This window comes from Nyctibius grandis, chromosome 2 (genome assembly GCF_013368605.1).
Source record: "Nyctibius grandis isolate bNycGra1 chromosome 2, bNycGra1.pri, whole genome shotgun sequence".
NCBI classification, from domain to species: domain Eukaryota; kingdom Metazoa; phylum Chordata; class Aves; order Nyctibiiformes; family Nyctibiidae; genus Nyctibius; species Nyctibius grandis.
In genome coordinates this window covers 50,186,363-50,210,231 of record NC_090659.1, presented here as the reverse complement: position 1 = coordinate 50,210,231, position 23,869 = coordinate 50,186,363, and the positions used below count along the sequence as shown (strand labels likewise).

Genomic DNA, 23,869 nt, shown 5'->3' with positions numbered 1-23,869 from the left:
GGGCCTTTTTATAAAGGGTTATGCATTATTTTTGTTCAAAGTAAGTTCTTCCCACATGTCTGACAGCCACAGCGGGTTGAAGCTTGAATGAGCTTGTGTGATAGTTACCCTCCTGATTGATACCCTGGGGCTGAACTTTTGGTCCCACCAAACTGAAAACGTAAATTGCCACAGCTTGAACTAAGAAGCAATATTTTTAGCGGGGGACTGTAACAAATCATAACCTCTGTGGATTGGCCCAGAAGGAGCAATGTCCAAAACACATGTTCACCAGCTGATTATGCCAGTAGCCTCTATCACAAGAGTGAACAACAGGTGAGACCAGGATTGCCTTAGAGCTCTCTCATGTCAATTTAGTTGCAAATTAGGCTGTCTCTGAGCCTTATTTAAAAGAAACAATTTATGTAGCAAAACTAGAAGTGCACCAAGAGCTACAAATGAAGCCTGAATCTGCCAATGTGAACAGGAGAAACAGAACTGATCCGAACAATGGTGATCAATTTTCAAGGGGAAACATTTTTTACAGGCCACTTATTCTTTTCTGACAGTTCTTCCACAAACAAGAGGACTTTAATTTAGGCACCGATACCATAGGCAGAAGAAATATTTTATGAAAAATCAAGATTCAGTTCTTTCTTCATCCTATAACTTGTCCTCCTATATGAAGCAGTGTATCAAGGTTTTCAAAAGAGAGAGTTTTCAATCCAAAACTGGTATGTATAAGAAAATTGGTTATACACAACAAAGCAGCATCCTGTTTGTCTCCAGTAATTATGGTTTATTGGGATAGGCTGGAAAAGTTCAGTGAGGAACACTACTTACAGTGCATTATCTGAAATAAAATGTGATGCAAAGGCAGTCAAAAGAAGAGACAGCTAAGTGTGACATTTTCTTTGTAGTCAGCTGCTGATCCACAGATGAGTCACTCGTAAAGGCTCACTCAGGTTTCATCTCATCACCAGTTCTGAATCTTCTGAAACCATTTCCAGAGACTCAGTTTAGTCCGACGTGCCTCAGTCATCATGTCACCTTCAGCAGTGCTACATGGGAGAATACTGGGCAGAGTTTTCCTCTCCCCACTGCTTTTCTTTGTCACCTCTGCAACATGAGGACACTGGCTGTGCAGTTTCCCATGCTGCACGGGCTCTTCTTTCCCTTGCGCCTGGAGCTATTGGGCTCATTGGCTTTAACACACAGGCAGAGCTGGAGAGAAAGCCATGATGGGAGCAGTGAAGCCAACAGGCAGCTCAGCAGCAGCAGCTGGTGGAGCCCTCCTCAACACAGCAAGCCTCAGTGTTAGTGTATCAGGAATAACTCAGAGAGAAGGGCCTAAAACCTTGGCGCTGGAGAGGCACATCCATAGCAGCAGCATCAACATGGAGATGGCTGTGCCAGTTTTGGCTTTTCAAACGCATAATCTCCGACACAGGACAATGCAAATGCATGCATTAGGAAACAGAGTCACTGAGCATGAACAGTGGCTCCTTTGCAAAACAATTATCTAGTAAAACACAAACATATCCACATCTGTGGATTTTGGGGCCTAGAACATTTTTGTTATTAGGATTCTCCTGCTCTACAATCAAATGAGACTAGGAAAGCACAAAAAGCCCTTTTGCTACTATAAGAGGGCTGTTTATAACCAAGCCTGCTAGCTTGCACTCCAGACTTCAGTCCTCGGACGTGTAAAAAATGAACTACAATACCAGTGTCCATGCTGGTTCTACTGGTTTCCATGGGCTAAAACGCTCCTGAGTGAAAATGACGTGGCATTTTCCCTCATCCTTCTTTTGTTCCCTTTGCCTGAGAGAGAGAGACACTGCCTCAGCAGCACTCCCAGTCTCAGGTACCGTAAGAGCAACGCTCAAACTCAGGGCCTGAACACCGGGCACTATGTTGTGTTGCCTCTGCTCTGCTAGTGCTGCCTCCCAACACAAACAAGTGATTTCCACAGCTCCGCAGCCCCTCCTGACTCAGGCTGGACCTGATACAGCACAGAGCTGTTCTGTCACTACACCCACAAGTTAACAGCATCTGATGTGGACAATAAATGGACTAATGTTTATTTATTTATATTTGGGTTGTTTTGGTTTTTTGTTTTGTTTTGTTTTTTTCTAGTGCCCTGAGCTAGCATTCTAAATCAATGACAGGGAGCTCATGCACATGGTCTGTATACAAGCAAATTCAATTACTAAAACAAAACAGCAACACAAATCAACCCAAAATGGTAGTCTCAGAGACAAACTAAAAATAATGCCTTCTTCCAGTTTTATATTTGAACCCTTTTCAGTCTTCTTTCCAGTATAGCATACATTTTCACAGTCATCAAATAGTGGCAATAGCTGAAAAGGGGACTGCCTGGTTTTAGGCATTCTCCCTTTCTTTAAAAATGTTGCTCAAATCACGTGAGATTTGAAATATTTCCCAGGATTAGAAACCTTCCCTTTCCGAATGGAAATACACTCCATGCAAGCCTGAAGCCTCACTGAAATCACAAAACCAATAATTTCATTGAACTCACGCAAAATATTCATCTACGGCTCTGAGCCTCCCTTACTGTGCAGTATGCCCTCCAGTTTGTGAGCCTCTCCCAGGACATCTAGCCCCTGAGGCCCAACTCTAAAGCAAGAAGCAAGCAACTGCCAAGCAGCCATTATTTCCATCATATTGAATGATCTTCAAGAGCCACCAAAGGAGACCTTGGAAGTTAATGCCTCTTTACGGCCCCTGAAGAGGTCAAAGCCAAGGCTGCAGAGCTTTCAGATACTGTCTTCCATGGCAAGTATGTTAAAAACTCTGGCATGACCACCTGTCCCACTACATCCATGGATATCTGTACAGCATGGTACACCGTGGGCACTATCCAGAACCATGGAATCCATTTTCCCCCTTCAGGGCTGTGGTGTCTGGAAGCCCTGGTAAACTTTGTCCAAAGTAGATCTGCTAGATCCATTTTTCCTGAGCTGTTCATCCTAAAAGCAACGGAACCTCTTACCTGCTCTGAGCAATTCCCTCTGCTTTGCATTTGCTAGTGTTTCTCAAATGAGAAATTCGGATTTGACATTCTGCATCCACTGAATCTGCATTTTCTGTCTATGCTTTGTTTCAAAGGAAGATTTCTGATCAGCTCTACCTAATGTTTCTGCTTTTCTTGTTATATGCTGGCACTGCTTCTCTGAAGGCACTGAATCCAGTAACTCCAATGAAGCTCTGTTGACTTCACCAGCTGAGGCCTGGAGACAAAATGTTTTCTACACAGAATGGGACCATACTTCATTATTCATCCTATGTCATTTGAACAGCAAATATTCACAATCAGTATGAGCCTGTGCATTTCTACAAAGCATACAGAGTTCCCTTTCACAGCTGGGACTCCAAAGGACAAAGTAACACACTCTTCTGTCAGCTCTGGCATGCTGAATTTGTATCCTAATTTCATTGATGCATGGTTGATATTAAACCATCAGAAAAGTCAAAACAGTCCATGATACTTGCTTAGGATGGTCCGGAAAGAAAAGAAAAGGTTGTAAGTCAAAAGTGAGGAAAAAAAAGGTTGATACATGGTATGATCATATCTGGGATATAAAAATGGCATGATCTGGGTACGAAAACCCCCCATTTTCATTAGTTAAGGTATTTATGCTTCTTTTGACAAATAGACCAATTGATCTCAAGATAGGACAGTCAGACATTGGGTGCTATTGGGCCCATTAACAAGACTGGTACTGAATTATGTAAACCATTTAAATGGATGAGATTTACTAGATGGTTTCCATTAGAAGAACCGAACCTTAGTGCATACATCTGCATTACCTGCTTGCAGCAAAAATCTTCTCCGTTACTTTCGGTTGTGATACTCTTTTTTTTTTTCCCCATCTGCTTTTTTTTTTATTATTATAACTATTTATTTTTCCAGGAAAGGGAATTAATTCTTGCTGCTAGCTTAGTACTAAGCAGTGCTGCCAACTGTGATGAGAATTTGGTTTCATAATACAGTGGACAAAAATGAGTTTATTGGTTCAAAAATTATTCCACAGATACGAATGTTGATAATTAGGTGCAGTTCTGCATTACATTTACTATAGCAGACACAATCATTAGGATCAAAAACAGAGCTTGAAATTACTTTTATGATACTGGTATTTAATAAACAGGTAGTAGTTTTGTCACTGTGAACTCTTCAATTTATAGATGATAGAAAAAAGTCTTACTCAACAAAACTGAATGAAAAAGCCGCACTGGGAGCATTTTAGCCAAAAAAAAAGATGTTCTATTTGAACTGATATGGCTTGATAACATCATATAGTGTTGAATACCTTGAATTTTTCTTCCAAAGGGAAAAAAAAAAAGGATATTAATTGGATGAAGTAATACTCCAGGCAAGGAAATAGGCTGGAGTGTAATTAGCACAGACCATGCCAATGCTGTGCTTCAGAAATCAATCTGAAAGTTTCTCTAGGGATCATAATTTTCTGCTGGTCTTAAACAGCAGCAGATGACGATCCCACATACAGAGGTTCAGCTATGCTGGCCAATTAATTAGCATGGCAGAACTAATCCTTTGTCTGTTCTCTCCCACTATAAATGCATCTGCTCCAACTGAACTGAGAAAAAATATGCTCAGATCCTGGATTCCCTTACATAGTACTTAAACAAAATCACAGTTATATTATATTTGATTTAGACAAAGAAATGCCTTTAGAGATCTGAGCCTTTATTTTCAAGCTAGCTGCACTCCTATAGTTTTCTTCTTCTTACACTTATTTGTCATATAGATCATACTCACTTTGATTTCTGTATGCTTAAATATATTATTCTATGTAGGTTCTTGAATATAAAAATGCCAAAGTTTGCCCACAAAAATAAGATGTGGTTGCTGATGTTTATATGCAAGCTTTTTTTTTGTTTATTTCATACAGTTAGTTTTTGTAATAAAAGAGAAGAGAGACTATATATAGATTAAAGAATCCTACCCGGCTGCCTTCAAACTTTGAGCGATCGTTGTTTGCCTTTGCTGTTTTTTCTGCAAGTTTCTTCTGTCGTTGAGGGCCTTTTCCGAAGAAAATGTAGTTGACAAAGGCGTATTCAAGTAAGGCCAAGAAGACAAATACAAAGCAGCCCATAAGATACATGTCAATGGCTTTAACATATGGAATTTTGGGCAAAGTCTCTCGCAGATGAGTGTTGATTGTTGTCATAGTCAGCACAGTTGTAATTCCTACACAAAGAAAAAAAGAGCACATATCTTACAGTTCCAAGCATACCATGGTTCAATTTTATTTTCCTTTTTGTCAAATTTGCCTTGTCAGTGTGAAGAAGCTCGAAAATTTGTGAAAGATATCTCACAGATTACATCACTGCAAATGATAGCAAAATTAAAGCTTGATGCATTATTATTCTGTTGCAATATTTCCTTCATATGACTGGGGGAACAGCTAACAGGGGGGCCTGGCACCACTGCCATGAGTTAATGTAGCTTCATGGAAGCCAGTGTAGCTGTACTGAGCATCTCTTCCATGAAGACCAAACTGATCTGCAACAGGAAGGCAAACAGTCTGCCAAGCATTAAAAGGTCTGCTCTTCCAGCATGGTGCTGCTCAACACAATGGTGAGAAGTTTTTTAAAAAGTAACAAAACTAATTAGGGGTCTAGAGAGATAAAATCATGTGCACATACTAAGGCAGAGTGTTTGTATAGATGGTGAAAGATTCCTCTCATGCAGTTTTACATTTCTAAGAGTTAAGCAGTTGGTGGAAGTTAGTCCTGTAGGGCCCCCCTGTAGCAGATGGAGAGAGATAGGCACCTTTCTAGAGCAGTTCATCCCATTTATTTTACACACCTATTTCAGGTAAGGACAATATAGAAGAGGGATTTGAGATTACTAGTTTAGAGCAGTAGTCTAATTTTTACATAGAAAGAAGTGAGAGGAGCAGTGAGAGGCAGACAGCTATGTGCATTTGTGGAAAGAAAAAGCCAAGGAGGGAGAGCAGCATTTTTATGGTGATCGACTGGACACTAATAAAGTACTGAGAAAAATCTGTAAGGTATGTCAAACCCTCATTTATTTACCTAAGGATGGACATAGCACCTGAAAATATATTACAGAGCACTGTTTTGAAAAGCTGGTAAGAAAATCAAATTTATTGTCAGTCCGCTTGAATTCACAATAAACTGCAGGGTCTGTATCTCTGCTGAAAATTTTATGGGAATCGCAAATCACAGGTGGCTGAAAACACTGATTTGTGGAATAAGTCTACATTGGTAAAAGAGGCAAGCCATTCTAATAGGTCCCCTCCATTATTTTCTCTGATTCCATAATTATACGATCAGTTTGCAAGCAGTCACTAAAATGCAAGCAGAATAAAAATAAAGAACGAAATAAAATTGCTGCCATGTTATAAAGCACAGCTTCTTTTACCTGAAGAGACAGAAATAAAGACAATATTACTCAAAATCAAGCTGTTGGTGTAAACAGTGTCACTCCAGGGAACTGCAGTAGTAGCCTATGAGGTTCTGTAACAGATATTTTGTATATTTAGTAGGTCAGCGTCATGCGGTTTTCCTCTAAACTGTGAAACAAGTGTGTGTTATGTCAGATGTTTCATGGCTTGAAATACAGTGGAGACACACACAGAACAAGCTTATTTAAAAAATGCGTTGGGTGTAACTCACCCAGCTCTGCAGTAAAATGAGGAGTATAGCTGACACGCTGACACATTATTTTTACCTAAAGAAACTTTGACAAAGTGTCCAGAAAACCTCCATGCCAGCACAAGGAAAAGAGGTGAGAAAGCTGAAGGACTGCAGCAAACACTATCATCAGTTTGCAGCCCCGGGGGATTTCTCTAGCCTGAATTAGCTTCTTTGTAGGATTACCTGCTGCTGCTTCCCATAAGGGATTTCACATGTTACCTAAGATCAAATTGATTTTTGTATCAGAAATCCCACAGATTCCTTTTAGCACACCCTTGGCATCTCACTATCATCCCACAGATGTTTACCAAAGCCGAGGTCAGCAAGGGACTTAGAAAGCCTGCCCAGTGGGTGTTATAATGCCCACGTTTTTGGTGTATGTTCTCAGGCTGTAATCTCGATTCCAGAGATAAGTCCTTAAACACCACACGGGGAGAGTTTGGTGGCTCTCTTGGTGATCCAAAAGATTAAGCACACTGAACAGAAAGGTGGCTACCACTAATCAAAAGGAAATATGTCCCCTGGGAAATTCTGCTGACACCCTGCAGGCAAATGCCCTTCTGTAGATCAATAATTTATTTTAAAGCACAGCTGGAGGACAAGCAGCTGACACTCACCTATCATATAAAAATAGGACAATCTTGTGGTTACAGCCATTCCCAAAAGTGAGACCTTTTGAGTTTATTTTTCTCCTCATTCAAAGGACTGAATTTAGGAACTTCTAGGGCTAACTAGCAAAAACTCAATTTTGAACAGAATTGATGAATTTTGAATATTTCTCTTGAGATGAGCCCTATATCAGCCTCTACCTGCAGTGTCTATAGCACATGGAATGGAATGAGGTGGAATGAACTGGCTGGCCTTTGCTCCATGCCTGGGTTTCTCTGTTGAGGGAACTACTTGGTTCAGTGCAGCCTTGACCATAGACAGCGTGTGCAGCAAGGGACCCAGGACAGGAGCAAAACATGGAAGTGAATAAACTAAAACCAGGCTCCTTCCGAGAACACAGGCTTCCTGCAGGAGCTGAGTAAAAGCTTGTCTCCATGTCCCTAAGGATTGCACAGGGAGTTCTTCCTCTAATAAATACCTAAGTCAGGTCTTATCCTCCTCTGAAATGAGATTTTCAGAGCTAGTTACATATGTCCAAAGGTGCTGTATTGCCTTTAAACTTTCATACTATTTCATATCAGCTTCAGACTCATAAGAGTGGCTGTAGAAAGGAACATACAATTAGACCCATGGTACTGAACTTCATTATACAAACATCAAGTGATGCAAGACATAATCACCAAGGCTCTAATTGTTTTCTCAGAAGAACCTATTACATGGATTTTCATCCTCTCAAAAGTACTTTCTATTAATTGGAAACAGAACATCTGGGCTCCTGGACTTGCTTTGAATGTACTCTCTGACTTCTGTTCTGATATTTGTGTTATCACAATAGAGTGCTTGATGAACTTGTGTTACGCAGAAATAGGCCACACGAGACAGTCCTGTTCCTTAAACAAGAAAAAACCACATGAGCCTATTATAGAAGGGCGTGGAATGTCACTGGGTTTGGTAACTTCTGTCTAACCATCCGTTCCCTGCAGGCCTGGCCAGTACGTAAAATCTAGATCCTGACTGATGTGTTTGAAGTGCTCCTTTCACTCGGTCATAATGTCTCCAGGGTGGATCTTTGGTATCCAGTAGCTCATTTACGAATACATCAGAGCTGTTTGGACTCTATGTCCCACCTCCCATTAAGCTACTAATTATCTGCAAACTGGTGAACATGCACTAGCTGCTTGAGTGGTAATGCTAGACTGTGCTATGCCCATATGCACCAGCTAACCCACAGTATCTGCAGAACTACTGTACAGTAACTGCAGTTAATCTGCAATATCTTCAGTTACCCAAGTTCCAATGCTAGGACGTAATACGATATTGCACAAATGCATAGCTGTGGCTGCCCAGCCCTTGGAGTATTATTCTGGAGCTGGTCCCCTTGCTGAAGCTACTGACAACAACATTAACTTTGACGAGAACAAGGCTGGGACCCATATGAGCAGCTCATGACAGAGAACTAGTGGTAGCTACATTCTTGCATGCAGGGGAAAACATCACATTTGAGGCAATACTGGATGACATGAGTTTGACATAAATGATTTTGGAATATCAAAACACTGACATCACATTGCAGTCTTTAACAACCTCTGAAGGCTACATTCAGTCTGACGTTTTAATGTCCCACTCATTTTTAGCACATACCAAGGGCGACTCTTGCTGCTGATGCATCATAATTGATCCAGAATGACACCCATGATAAAATGGTGATCAGTATGGAGGGCATGTAGGTCTGAAGAATGAAGTATCCAATATTTCTCTTCAACCTGAAGCTCAGTGAGAGTCTTGGATAGGCACCTGAAGAAAGGGAAGGGAAAACAATGTTATTTATACTGAAGAAAAGACACTTGAAGCTACTTGTCTTCAGTTTCCGTAGAAACTAAAACATGTGCATTTTATGGGGTAGTATGACATCTGCAGAACAGTAGGGAAAACGCCTTCACTCTATTACTGGTTGGTATTAAAAGAAACCTTGCAGTGAATATAGGGATATCCAAGCAATTTGTATTTGGGAAGAAAAGAGAGAGAGGCAAGTTATTCTAGATTATCTAGAACAGATGGGTGAGCACTGGTTAGTTTTTAAAAGCAGATGCTTAGGTCTCCAAGCAAAATGCTTATCCAAATACACAGTTTTATGTATAGTATTTATATAGAGAGGCTTAGTAATGTGTATAGGTTTTCTTTACATGGAAGAGTTGTTCATGAGATGGCACTTCTTAATTACATCTGAACTATGAGAAACATGCTACCTGCGGTGTCAAAAATAAATTGTAATGAATCCCAGTGAGGAAAAGCCTTCAGACAAGATCCTCTGACATCCATTAGAGCCAGACAGAATTTTTCTTCCAAAAATATTTTAAGCAAAATAAGAGATTATTTTATATATGTATGTATATATACAGTATATGTATATATATATAAGACTCAGGAACTGTTACAATTGGAGCAAAAAAATAATAAAAATGAATAAACTCAATGTCAATATTTCAAACAAAACATTTTAGTTTTTAACTTCAAAATGGTGTATTTCAAAATCGGTGTTAATCTTACTGAATATATTTTATATATTTAGAAATCTCAAACAGTTAAAAAACTTGTGACTTCTTTCACCAAATGCAAAGAGGATTAAATCTGAGTACAGCTGTACAAGAAAAAGGTAGTCACCCACACATTAGCTCCATGATTTCAGTGTTTGCATTACTAGTCTTAGACACGATACTTCTAACAGCTCATCTAAAAGCTCTAGCCAACATTCTAAAAAACATTTCTGAACATACAGCCCAATTAGATATTAGATCACATCCCACCCATTCTAATGCAAATATGTGCAAGGTATGGAAGATTACATCTCAAAGCAAATAAAAAATAACAAACTATCCTTTATATTATGTTCATATGTTTGCATATGAGCATAAAAAATCACATTTGCACATATACACGAGTGATGGATTTCCCGAGAAAGTGAAAGAAGGAATAGAAAACTGCAGATTACTCTTCATCACATTCCTGATAGTTTGGTATACTTTTGAGTCATATGACAGAAAAAATGCTACACCATTTCCAGGCAATGGAAGCATCCAGAGAGTATCAAACTTTATGCAACTATCCTTAACTGTTTTATCAAACAATCTCAGAAGAACTATCACTGGAAAAAGAAATATCTGGTAGATGTATTTGGTTGCTGTGATTACTTCAATCAGTAGCAATTTTTTCCAGGATGAAATGCCTTCTAGTTTCACCAATAGAAGAAAATTGGTGAAGTCAGAAGAATTTATTTCATCATGAAAATCAGAAAAGGTTTTCTGCTGTCTAAAGCAGTCAACATAACTTTCAGCAAAGAATCATTTAGCCTTTAGCTTGCTTAACATCTTCATTTTCCAATGAACAATGTTTCATTTCAAAAGACAAATTCTCTCTTTGAAATCACGACTGCTTTTTTGCTAACAAAGTTTAACTTTTCATTGAGATTCTTATGAAACAGTTTCCATGGCCTTGTGTCTGCAGACTATGTAAATAAAACAGGAGCATACCCTGCCACCATGAAAGATATTAAAAATGTAGCAGAACTGATCACTTTTCTGCAATAAGAGTAGTGCATCAGACAGAAATCTTTGTAAAGCTCTGTTGAGGAAAATTATTTCATATAATACACCACCCATGCAAAGGATTCTCTATAAATCTCGTCCTTTCCAAAAGTCCTGTAGAGGTCTGGGTGTATGTGGAATATCATTGATAGAGATGATGACTAGAAAATCTCCCATAAAATACTGATTCTTTGATAGTCTGAAGGATTCATTCAAGAATGTTCAGTGGAACTGAATCACTGAATAAAAGCCTCTTCTCGGGCTGCTCCAGTGCCAAGGACCCTGGACACACTGGGGAACCTCAGAAACAGAAGAGAGCACTTTGCTATTGATAAAGCTGGGTGTGGATAAAGCAGTGTGGATGGAGGAGGCGTGTGTCAACAGTGGAGAGAAATAATGCATCATGTATGTCAGTAATGTTCAGTAATGAAATCCTGAACTGAGAAACAGTGTAACAGAGCAAACTTTAGACATTTACCTTGAATGCTCCACTCATGACCGTCATCCACTACCTTATCACCATCTCCATCTAATGAGATATGGTAATTACTGAAACGAGTGGGATCTGGCCTTAAAGGTGGACTCTCCAGACAGATTGTCTCAAGGCCAGAGACGTGAACATGAAGTTGTTTCAAGCACCAGGTTCTTTGTCCTGAAGCTAGAAGACAGAATGCTAAGAACCATACCTAGGGCCAGGGCTGTCAGTGCTGTCTGTCTTCCTGCTCTAGAGTTGGAGCTGGACTGTAACAGAGAGATTCAGTTGCGAATCTGAAGGTGCACTGTTCCTTTTGAGATGTCTTATGACAGCTCCGACACCAGCATGCAGCTGGTGGATATGACATAGCCACTACATCTTTTTGATCAGCAGCTGGAGACTAAGGAGACTGCCCTATGCCATCTCAAACAGCACTTGATTAAGCGACTCACTTGAACTGCATACACATGAGCTAGGTGTCTAAGTTCTGATTACATTTACAGGAGAGTCAGTTCATCTAGTCAGTCTAGTAAATGAAACCTAGAGAATTATGCACCTCCTCCTAAAATAAACTCCTATTGGTGTACTGAATTTGCCTCCAGACTCCACTGACTGTATTGACTAGATTCCCATCAACTAAGACACCTTTCATATGTAGACACTGAAATTAATATTCACCTTAAATCAGAGCAAGATGAAACCCAGCCCTGCGAAGTGTCAGGGTAGGTTTTGAGGGTCTGTGGCTCCTGGGCAATCTAACCAAAAGTCTTGCTGGCATTACAGCTACTTACTGGAGTTGACATTTTGCTCAGTTTCATTGAAGTAAATAGAATGCCACCCTGTTTTGTGGTGATTTTCAAAGCTCAAATTTTATTGGGAGATCTGGATCTCAGGCAATTTCAGAATAATTTGGTCTTTGTATAGTTTGGGTTGAAACTGAAACATGAACTGGTAGCCTTGTTTTTTCATACTATGCAGCCAGAGTTCTCCTTTAGGTAGCTGTCCCTGAGACGACAAAAGTTTGTATTACTTTCACCTGTATTGCTTTTATGCCTTCATAGATGATCTATTGGCCCTGCCTCCGGTCTGCCATCGCTGCTTTAATATCTCACCTCCAGCAAACAGACCACAGGAATCTGTGGACAAAAAGAATTAAAAGAAGAAACATTCCTTTTTCCCCTACTTGTTTCCCCCATGGAACAAAGACTGTAAGCCCACATCTTTATTTATCATGAAGGAACCATCTTGTGCAATTTATTTAATAAAAATGGATTTCTTGGTGAGCTCAACAATTACACTGTTACTTGTCTGATTATGCTTGGATAATGATTTGTCAATTACAGCTCAGTACATTTAGAGATTAATTACCAGGAAAGTCTAGTTGTTAACATTCCATTAAAATTTGTTTTTTGCCTGAAGAACAGTGTTGCTGTTCAGGGACCAGATTTGTTGCCCTTCCTCCCTTCTGATATAACATGCTGATGTCTATGGGCTAATTTAAATAGTACAGGAATATCAGAATTTGGCCTGAATTATTTAAATCTAACAACAGTATTGAGAATGAAGGCATGAAAATGAATACTTAATCAATAACTGAGACCAAAATGTCCCTCTTTCATATATTTGGGCACTTGGTAAAAAGTAATTACTTGTTTCTGTTTCAATTTCATTAAAAGCTAGCAAGCTGAAATATCTAGCTCCAAGGCTAAATTCGTCTCTTGCTGTTTTATCCAAGTATGAACCAAGATAACAGAGTTGGTCAGTTACAGAATTCTTATTTTAATCTGTTCTTCTGGGAAGGTACTTTGGCTAATTGGAAATGTACTTTACAGACTGATCTTTCAGAATACAGCAAATACTTAATTTTCAAATCTTTTAAGACTACCCTCCTCTTACCAAGAGATTGCTAATCTGGCTCTGACTGCTATGTATCTTGAAGCTTTTACGTCATGTTTTACATATTCCCATTCCTGTTCAGTTTCTTAGCATTTCTGCATAACAAACATTTAGGAGGCAGATTCAGCTCACATGTCTAGGCACTAAATTTCAGGTGTTTGCATGCAGATATTTACACATGGATGGCACATAAGCTCTCAGTGTAAACCATGGAGATTTAGATTTACAGCCAGCTGATTCTAAGGGTGTGATTTAACTGCCTATACAGAGGTGTCTAATGCCATCTGAGATGCATTAGGCTACTGAATAGTAGAACTTAACACTAGTTAAGTAATTAATACTGAAGCACTAGATTGTCACATAGGGCACAAGACTGTAAGACTCCGGAACAGCAGCCTAACTGCTAAGCAGGATGCTCTACAGCATCTCAAGAGGCACCAGATACCTATGTTTAGGCAACTGAATAGTATCCTAAGAGCTATTCACTTGACAGAACAGAGGTGTTCAAGAGCTGAATAGCTCTTTACACTCCACTGACAGCACTGGTTTTATATAATTTGACTATGGGCTCAATTCTGTTACTGACATATAGGCACCCAGTGCCATTTTAGATGTCTTATGATAGCCTGTATGGCCTTCAGCTGGTGTTAGAAGGATAGTCAAACCAGATTTTTCTTCTTCATAGCAATTTAAATACTACTTTCTCTTCTTTCTGTCATGAATAAAGAGAACAAGCTGTTGCCCATGTCTCTGCAGATACCTTCTAGACACTTGAAGATTTTCAATTCCCACCAAGTGTTCTCTTTTTTTAAACTACATGATCATACCCATTTCTCCGGCAATCTCAGGTATTCCATTTCTTCTAGTGGAAGTCTAGTAAGTCTAGTAAGACTTCCACTCATACTTACTATATTTCCCTAGACCCTCTTCTATTGCTCCACAACTGTCTTGAAGAGCGCTACCCATGACCAAAATACTCAGCTCAGGCCTTACCAATGCAAGTCAGACTCCTTATAGGATGTGTTTTGCTTTTTTTTTTCCCCCAAGAAGGTGGTATTGGCTTCTGTTCCGTCTGAGATCAACAGTAACCCCTAATTTCTACATACAGAACCTTAGCCTAACCTGGTATTCCCTATCCTGAATTTGGATAGGAGTAATTATTTGTACAGATGATGTATTTTGCACTTGTCCATACTGACTTCTAGACTTTTTTCAAGACCCATTTTGCTAATTTGGCAACGTGATTTTTAACTCGAATGCTTTGCTTCAATATGCATGCAGTTTCTCTACTATTCTTTCTGTCATTATCTATGGGGTTTTTCCCATGCTTACCGTTGCTTCTCAGTAGTAACTATGGGAACAGATTTTTCCATTTGCATAAGTTACACAAGATTATACAGCATTGTTCCTCATGGAGGATAGGAGAAATAACAACTCCAAAAGCTGTTTATGGCATGACTGTGAAGTCTTCTTTTAGTTTTATACAATCAAAGCACACTAGTACTGAAATATCTGAAATGTTCACTGAGATATTGCGCTCAAAAAACTAGTATCTTCCCTTGAGACTTCAATAACCTCAAAGCCAAAAAAAAAAAGCATGCCTGACTTATTTTCCACAAAAATGTAGAAACTGGCCCTAATTACTAGGACCATAAGAAAGTAGGGTCTTGAGAAGAAATTTCAAGAGAGTGTGCTGATTTTATCTGTCAGATTCACTAGCATGCTTCAGATTTAGAATTAAATACGTGGGTTTGAGAAACAAATGTGATGTTTCCCCTGCACGGAAACACTTGCCACAAAATTTCATAATTAATCAAGTATTTTCATAATGTCCTGTACCAAAATAACAGTAAATTCAGTATTGTGTCTTATCAGTGACAAAAATTATATGCTTCAAAAATGGCACAAGAAACATGGAGTAATCTGTTCTCTGTGACTGTCTCATCCTTCTGTCTAATGTCAAGTTATCTTAAACCTTGAAGCATGAGACTTTTTTACTCCTTCCACAAGGGTTTTTTGGAAAGAACTGTTATGATTCTGAAAAACTGGTCAGTCATATAAACGTCTACTCCTAGTTTTCATTCTCTCATATTTGTCTCACAGCTCCTCAGATTTCTCTTTTTCCTGAATTTAACAAATCTCTCTCATCTCTAAACTACTACATCATGCCTTTACTGAAACATTTCGTACTGAACTAAAAGGTTACTTTGGACTGTCATAAAAACTTCCCAAATAAGTTCTCTGTATTCTCACTGTTGTCCAAAAGAGCCATCCTACAAAAGCATATCCAGTCCTGTGGAGAGGCAGGTAAGCCCTGGATGCTGAAGGTGACACTAGCTGAGCTCAAGATCAGAGCATCCCAACAGGTAGGAAGTCAAGGAAGGGTACCAGGAGACCTGCATGGTTGAACAGGGAACTGCTGGGCAAACTCAAGTGGAAGAAGAGGGTGTACAGATTGTGGAAGGAGGGGCTGGCCACTTGGGAGGAATATAAGTCTGTTGTCAGAGGATGTAGGGAGGCAACTAGGAAAGCTAAGGCCTCCTTGGAATTAAACCTTGCAAGAGAGGTCAAGGACAACAGAAAGGGCTTCTTCAAATACATTGCAGGTAAAGCCAACACCAGAGGCAATGTAGGCCCACTGATGAATGAGGTGGGGGCCCTGGAGACAGAGGATAAAAAGAAGGCGGAGTTACTGAATGCCTTCTTTGCCTCTGTCTATACTGCTGGAGGCTGTCCTGAGGAGCCCCGGACGCCTGAGGCCCCAGAAGAAGTCAGGATGGAGGAGGAATCTGTCTTGGTTGATGAGGGCTGGGTCAGGGACCAATTAAGCAATCTGGACGTCCATAAATCCATGGGCCCTGATGGGATGCACCCGCGGGTGCTGAGGGAGCTGGCGGAAGTCATTGCTAGGCCACTCTCCATCATCTTTGCTAAGTCGTGGGCAACGGGAGAGGTGCCTGAGGACTGGAGAAAAGCGAATGTCACTCCAGTCTTCAAAAAGGGCAAGAAGGTGGACCCGGGTAACTATAGACCGGTCAGCCTCACCTCCATCCCCGGAAAGGTGATGGAACAACTTGTTCTTGGTGCTGTCTCTAGGCACATCAAGGATAGGGGGATCATTAGGGGCACTCAGCATGGCTTCACCAAGGGGAAGTCATGCTCAACCAACTTGATAGCCTTTTATGAGGATGTTACCCGGTGGATAGATGATGGTAAAGCTGTGGATGTGGTCTATCTCGATATCAGTAAAGCGTTTGACACGGTCTCCCACAGCATCCTCGCAGCTAAACTGGGGAAGTGTGGTCTGGATGATCGGGTAGTAAGGTGGATTGTGAACCGGCTGAAGGAAAGAAGCCAGAGAGTAGTGGTCAGTGGGACAGAGTCCAGTTGGAGGTCTGTGTCTAGCGGAGTCCCTCAAGGGTCGGTACTGGGACCAGTACTATTCAATATATTCATTAATGACTTGGATGAGGGAATAGAGTGCACTGTCAGCAAGTTCGCTGATGACACAAAACTGGGAGGAGTGGCTGACACACCGGAAGGCTGCGCAGGCATTCAGAGAGACCTAGACAGGCTGGAGAGTTGGGCGGGGAGAAATTTAATGAAATATAACAAGGGCAAGTGTAGAGTCCTGCATCTGGGCAAGAACAACCCCATGTACCAGTACAAGTTGGGGGCAGAGCTGTTAGAGACCAGCGTAGGGCAAAGGGACCTGGGGGTCCTAGTGGACAACAGGATGACCATGAGCCAGCAGTGTGCCCTTGTGGCCAAGAAGGCCAATGGCATCCTGGGGTGTATTAGAAGGGGTGTGGTCAGCAGGTCGAGAGAGGTTCTCCTCCCCCTCTACTCTGCCCTGGTGAGGCCGCATCTGGAGTATTGTGTCCAGTTCTGGGCCCCTCAGTTCAAGAAGGACAGGGAACTGCTAGAGAGACTCCAGCGCAGAGCCACGAAGATGATTAAGGGAGTGGAACATCTCCCTTATGAGGAGAGGCTGAGGGAGCTGGGTCTCTTTAGCTTGGAGAAGAGGAGACTGAGGGGTGACCTCATTAATGTTTATAAATATGTAAAGGGCAAGTGTCAAGAGGATGGAGCCAGGCTCTTCTCAGTGACATCCCTTGACAGGACAAGGGGCAATGGGTGCAAGCTGGAACACAGGAGGTTCCACTTAAATTTGAGGAAAAACTTCTTTACGGTGAGGGTGACCGAACACTGGAACAGGCTGCCCAGAGAGGTTGTGGAGTCTCCTTCTCTGGAGACATTCAAAACCCGCCTGGACGCGTTCCTGTGTGATATGGTCTAGGCAATCCTGCCCCGGCAGGGGGATTGGACTAGATGAGCTTTCGAGGTCCCTTCCAATCCCTAACATTCTGTGATTCTGTGATTCTGTGATTCTGTGAAAATGGAAGGAAATAGGGTTAGAGTATCTGTTTCTCTATAGAAAAAAAACCTTCCATCCACAGTGATAAACAAGAACAGCAGCAGCTGGCAAACCTCCTTATATTAATTTCAATCCCCGCAATATTTACATCTTGTTCTAAAATACAACTTGTGTTTCTGTGTACTTTGAAACAGGTGCTGTGTCCAAAGAGTGGGTGAAGTGATGCTTACAAACATAATAGAGCTGTGCTTCATTTGTTCTAGTGCACTGGGACAGACAGAACAGCACACTACTGTGGTGTGAAGAGCACTGAAAATATGGAGGTCCCAAATAGTGGCCCCACACTTGCTGATGCTTTCTGTGTTGCTTTGGTCTTGTCACACATAACATTTTCCTATGCTGGTGTCTAACATTAAACATGTAAATCAACATTGTGCTTTGTCATCTGAAGACATCCAATGCTGTGAGTTACCAGTAACTTTTATTACATCTTCAAGGAAACAAGGAGGAAACCCAGGGATTTAATTTTAACATCTTAACAATGATGACAAATGCACTGGCTATGTATACAGTACTATATACCCATCAGTGCAAACCAAGATATAAAAGACATTACATTCACTATACAACAACAAAACAAACATGCACTGAAAAGTTGCAGGGAGGTGTTCATAAAAATGGTGGCTTTTTGACCTAGTATGCCAAAACATACTTATGTATGATCAGTAACCCTGTAGGCTACATTTAAACTCATGATGAATGACTTCATATTTATTCAGATCACAGATATTTAGGTGTCTGGTTAAGTATCACACACATACAAGAAGAAAAATAAACAAGAAATTGTATTTCATGGGCTCCGACCACCAGGCTTTATCAAGTAAGTGATTTCTTTAGCCAAACAAACAACACTGGCTATATATAATTATGTTTAATAATGATTAATTATGATTAATAAAACAGTAACTGTCATACACAAGGAAATCAAACACTAAACGGGCAAATGACAGTACTTGCCTGTGGCAAAGACAACATTCTTTGACACCAGTCTATGTTCCACGATGGAGAACTGAGGAAGCTCAATCCTTTCCACGCCAGTGACTGCGTTATCTCCACCTCTCCAGTAGAACTCTATGTCATCAGTTGTGTAGCCATCTGCAGGCAAAGCAGGAGAGTAAGTCAGAAATAACAGTAGACTGAAATGCAGCTTCAAACGTAGTACATGCAGTTTGTTATTTGAGACAATGAAAAGAATCAGAACAGCTGGAGCGGTGTATGGTATTTTGTTCCGTATGCCTGTGGGAAGGTCTCCTGAAGAGCTGTGCCATTATAGTCTGCCCAGGAATTTGAGGCAAAATACTCTTGTTTTTTTTTTTGCTATCACTCATAAAATTCACATAGGGATTAATGGCCCCAACGAGACAGAAAATGCTACCACAATAATCTGTAAAATTGCAGTTTAGCATGATTTAAGACATCTCACGCATTTAGCACTGAAACCAGATGTATATTGACACTGCTAATCACCAGAAGGTAGATTATTCAATGAATACAGACAAACATAATTGGGGTAGATCTTTTCCACTCACACTAAAGAGTGTGAGTCACACTATTTCCACTACCTTCGTAGTGGAGGACTACAGTTGAATATAGAATATATACCAGTATTTTCTGTATTTGGTCCACAATCTCCAGCCAGTAGCAGAAATGTAGCAGCAACTCTTCAAGCACAAATATACATCTGAATATTGCAATCCTAGGACATGACTAGGTGGAAGAGAGAATCTGGTTCTGTTTGGAACACAATTGCAAATCATAAAAGGGGTCTATCTGAAAGCCCAGGGTGGGGTCCTGTGGCAAGACCATTCATGCACAATAAAGCATACTGAGAGAAAAAGATATCACAGTGTTCGCTCTCTTGAAAATGAATCTGATTAAAATACGAACATTCATTCTCTTGTGTTGAAGATAAGCATCCAGTCACTGCCTCTGCCGAGTCAGGCTGGAGCAATAAGTTAACCCTAATAGGTTAGGGTTCTAACCTAACCCTGTCCTAAACCCGTTCTTCTAGGATGTATCCATCCATCTAGAAATGGATGACCCCTTACATTTTTTAAATAAGTCAAAGAAACAAACAAACAAAAAATCCAAAGGGTGATAATTACATGGTTCACATAGTGTTTATAGACACCAGTGTAAATATTACACAGTTCTATAAAAGGAATCTGAAGTAGGTTCTACACGCATTTCCTTATGTACGTACAGCTTTCTATTTCCAGAGTACAGTTTTGTTCATCTAATGGGTATCTTCTCAAGTCCATCATACAAGCTGCAGTAGTTGTGATCCTGAAAAACAAATGTCAAATAGAATTACTGTACAGCCAGTAATCAAGGTGGTGGTGTTGTTGTTTATTTTTCAAAGTGAGGACTCTCTGAAGAATAGCTTACAATAATTGAGAATTTGGTCCATAGTTTTACATTAAGCAGCAGTTCAATACAACAGCAGTTACACTGACTGCAATGAACAACTCACTGCGACTTACCCTTATGCAACCAGTCCCTTTGGGGTTCAATGGACCTACCCACCTATGCAAATATTACACAAACATTTGCTGAGATTAAAAAATATTACTTTATATCAGAAAATTTGAAGCAAGTAAAGTCTGCTACAATTGTCAAGATTAGAGCTGTGTGAACAACTGACTCCTTGGTTTTGTGGTAGCTCTAGAAAAAAACCTGAAATGTTGAAAAAATATTTTAAGTCCAGCAAAATGCTTTCTTTCAAAGCTGAATATACTTCTCCAGTTTTCAAATTCAAAGAGGATTTTGTAATGAAGCGCCGTATTGAATTTTAAAGTTTCTCCCCAAACAATATATTTTTGCTTCTCTATTTCCAATGCAGGCAATTTAGCACACTAAGGATGAACGTGCAAAACATTTCACTATTGATGAATCTGCATTCTTCATCAAGCTCTTGTATATCAGGAGTTTCAACAATGCACATGCACAACCAAAACAACTGTATTAACAGCTTCACACAGCTTTTGCACTTTATTTTTAAATTAACAGATTTATATATTTGTACTAACTTTTAGACAGATATAACCATATGCTCACAATTAATCTTTGGCGTATTTCAGTGTTTTGCTGAATCACAGCCTTCATCAAGAGCATGTACATTATTATGCATCATTTTCTTTATAATGGCTTCATATAAATTTCACATTTAAATTATCTTCTGGGCCTGACTATGTCCATTCCTTACTGATCCTTTTCTGATATAAACAAGAGATGGACCTTGTACACAGTCAGTTCCTAAACGAATAATATTCTGGTGATAATTTTTGCTAATAATACAAGAGGGGAGATGTTCCTCTAAAAGCTGGAACCCTCAGTGTTAAGGTTTTGTCCATGTGTTTTCTCTGTTTTGAAGCTTTCTCTTTAATCCCTTAATCTTCTGAAATTACAGTCTTCTAATCTGCTAAACTACTTTAAAATTCAGGGGCAACATTTCAAGAGAGGAAAAGTAGGTAGGTGCCTTTCTTCACCTCTTTCACACTAAAAAAACCCCATGTTGTTATTACGAATGCCCTACCCAATCTCCCAGAAAAGGAAGGAAAGAACGCTTATCCTTAGCATATATGTCATTTCAGATGGATAACCACAAAATACCCAAAGGAAGGGATTAAGACCATTACAACTATCTCATAGGATGACAGAGGACACCCTTCTCTGACTGAGAAGGTGCTTTCGCAAGAAAATATAATTTCTTTGCACAGGGAGAGACAGTTGTATGAGCACAAAGGCTCTGGATGAGCTAGGAGAGGAAAAAGCTCAAGGATCTGTTACTCAGCATATCTTCTCACTTGGGTTCCTACCAGTGGCCAGTGAGAAAGCCACACAGCTGATCTTTGTCCTTCCCAGCCTTATCGATGGCATGATCATGTCTCTGCCACTGCTGTTCACACTTGAGTGTCTTCTGAATACCCTTATCTTAGTCCCACACGCTTTCAGATACCAAGTATTGTATCAAAGGAGGATACTTAGGTCAATCTTCGTCCAGCTGCCTGCTGGGAGATGCTATAGTTCCCCTGTTAACACATGACCCAGTGGGCTGGAATAGTTTACAAACAGCAATTCCTCAGGTACCCTGCAGTTTAGGGGGACATCTTCTCTGCAATCAACATTTGCAAGGGCCCTTCTGGACCTCAAACAAGGTGCTAGACACAGGGCTATTAATTATGGAGATGAATGTCTCCTCAATATGATGACTACTAGCAGCTCTAGCTAAGCATATAAAACTAGGACTACCATAGGGTCTTAGAGAAGAAAATTTAGACTTAAATCTGTGATCATTGATGAACAAGGTCTTAGCAGTGATCAGCTTTACAGAGCCATACTGATTATGCAAGCAAATGATCTTGCTCCTCAGTCAACTGATAACTGTGCTCAAAGTAAAACAAGCATGCACACTTGGGCTTTGCTGCTATGAGGTTTCCATCCCATGCTTTAGCACGTTCCCCTACGCTGACCTAGGTCTCATTTAAGATTCTGCAGCAGAATCCACATGAGCGAAGTTGATACAAGAGGGAGTGTGGTACCAGGATTCTAAGTATTATGTTGTATAACTAGCTTTAAATGCCAGCCATACAGAACACACACACTTACAAATGATTAATTTGACAGAATTATTAAAAATTATGCAGCTGGCAAACTTGCATGCAGCTTACTAATTGCCTTATGACTTTTTAAGGAATGTATTTTTATTTTGGCCTGTTCTCATACCATAGTGCTTCTGTGTCACAAGTTCCAGTACCAGAAACTGCACACTCTTGCTCAAGTAACTTTTTACACTACAGCAAAATGTATGTTTTTAATTTCATAAATATCCACTAGAAAAGAAGATACAGCTAGATAGAAACAGATTTACCCCATTTACTCAAAGTAAGTTGAGTGCTCAGAGGTCCCTCCTGAATGAACATTCAAGTAACCAAATTTAACTTGCACAAATGCTCACCAAAAGCAAATGTTAACTGCTCAGGCTTGTGCATGCTCCCAAGAAGAGTAGGTTTATTTTTTATGGGATGGGATACTGCCTGACACAGCAGGACAACAAGGTTTTAAGAACTCATCTTCGCAGCAGTGACAGAGAAACAATTGTGAGCCAGAAAAGATAAAGCGCTACACAGATACACGTACGTTTTGGGTGAAAGCAATACAAAAAGGAAATATTTTTAATTGTTTAAAATTCCCTACTCCAGTTATCTTTCCTCTGGATATAGATTATCTTATCCCTTTTTACTACTTTATTGCTGGGCTGATTGCCTTTGACTATATTGCTATATTGTATAGGAACCCCACCTGTGATGTGCGGGGAGGTGCTGCACAAACAACTGACAGAACGGTATTTTCTGTCCCTGAAAAGTTTACAATATAAATCAGTCTAAGCAATATAAATACTTCTTATGTGAACAGGTCACAGTCCTGATGGCTAACTTGATCCTCTTTTCATCTTGATACAGAAATACATTCATCCAAAAAAGAACAGAAAGAAGTGTGGTTCCTTGTCTGACCAATCACGACTAACATTTTCACCTTGCAAACATCCATCATGTTTTATATACAGGTGATAACTACATGAGGCCTTTCACATAAAATACGTATAGCCCTCCACTCTATATATTTATAACATATAGCATTGTACTGCCTGAGAACAAGAGGTCTATATATGGCAAACACACAAGCAGTCGGAAAGACTATTTTTGATCCCCAGTCTGTAATGTCATCATTTCTTTTTTGGTCTATTAATCTGCAACATCATATGTCTTGTATATTGTTCTGAACAAGGTGGAACAAAGTCAGTATAATGCCCAAAGGAAAAAATTCCCCAGAAACGGGTTCAACTTCAAAAAGCTGCTGTCCCATTCCCCCACTCTTATAGACTTCCGCTGTGGTAGCAACCTGCTTTCTCTGAAGTAGAAAGAAAACTCTGATAAATGAAGGTCAAGTCTTTCACAATTATGATAAATTCTACATTGTTCAGAAGAGAACACAGAGACAATGTGGTGTCAGGATCACTTTCATTATATATTTTTTGAGGAACTGCTTTGCTCCGTGGATATTCTATAATCGGTTGCAACCCTCCAAAATTTCCCCTGTTATTCTCAGTGACCCTCTGTTTTGCAGCAAATAAAGTTCCAGGTTGTGGTCTCAGCCCACAGAAGGAATCATTGGCTC

At 40.1% G+C, this 23,869-nt stretch overlaps 1 protein-coding gene across 2 annotated transcripts in view; it reads right to left on the bottom strand.

Annotated features, from left to right (window-relative positions):
- Nucleotides 1-23,869, bottom strand: part of GABRB3 (gamma-aminobutyric acid type A receptor subunit beta3) — a 119,787-nt gene that overhangs the window by 7,279 nt on the left and 88,639 nt on the right. For both annotated transcript variants that reach the window (XM_068424458.1, XM_068424466.1), the window contains 4 exons: nucleotides 19,896-19,978; nucleotides 18,650-18,787; nucleotides 8,944-9,096; nucleotides 4,974-5,218 (listed from right to left, as the gene is read on the bottom strand). In XM_068424458.1, the coding sequence (XP_068280559.1) occupies nucleotides 4,974-5,218; nucleotides 8,944-9,096; nucleotides 18,650-18,787; nucleotides 19,896-19,978 (619 nt within the window). The remainder of the gene's footprint in view (nucleotides 1-4,973; nucleotides 5,219-8,943; nucleotides 9,097-18,649; nucleotides 18,788-19,895; nucleotides 19,979-23,869) is intronic.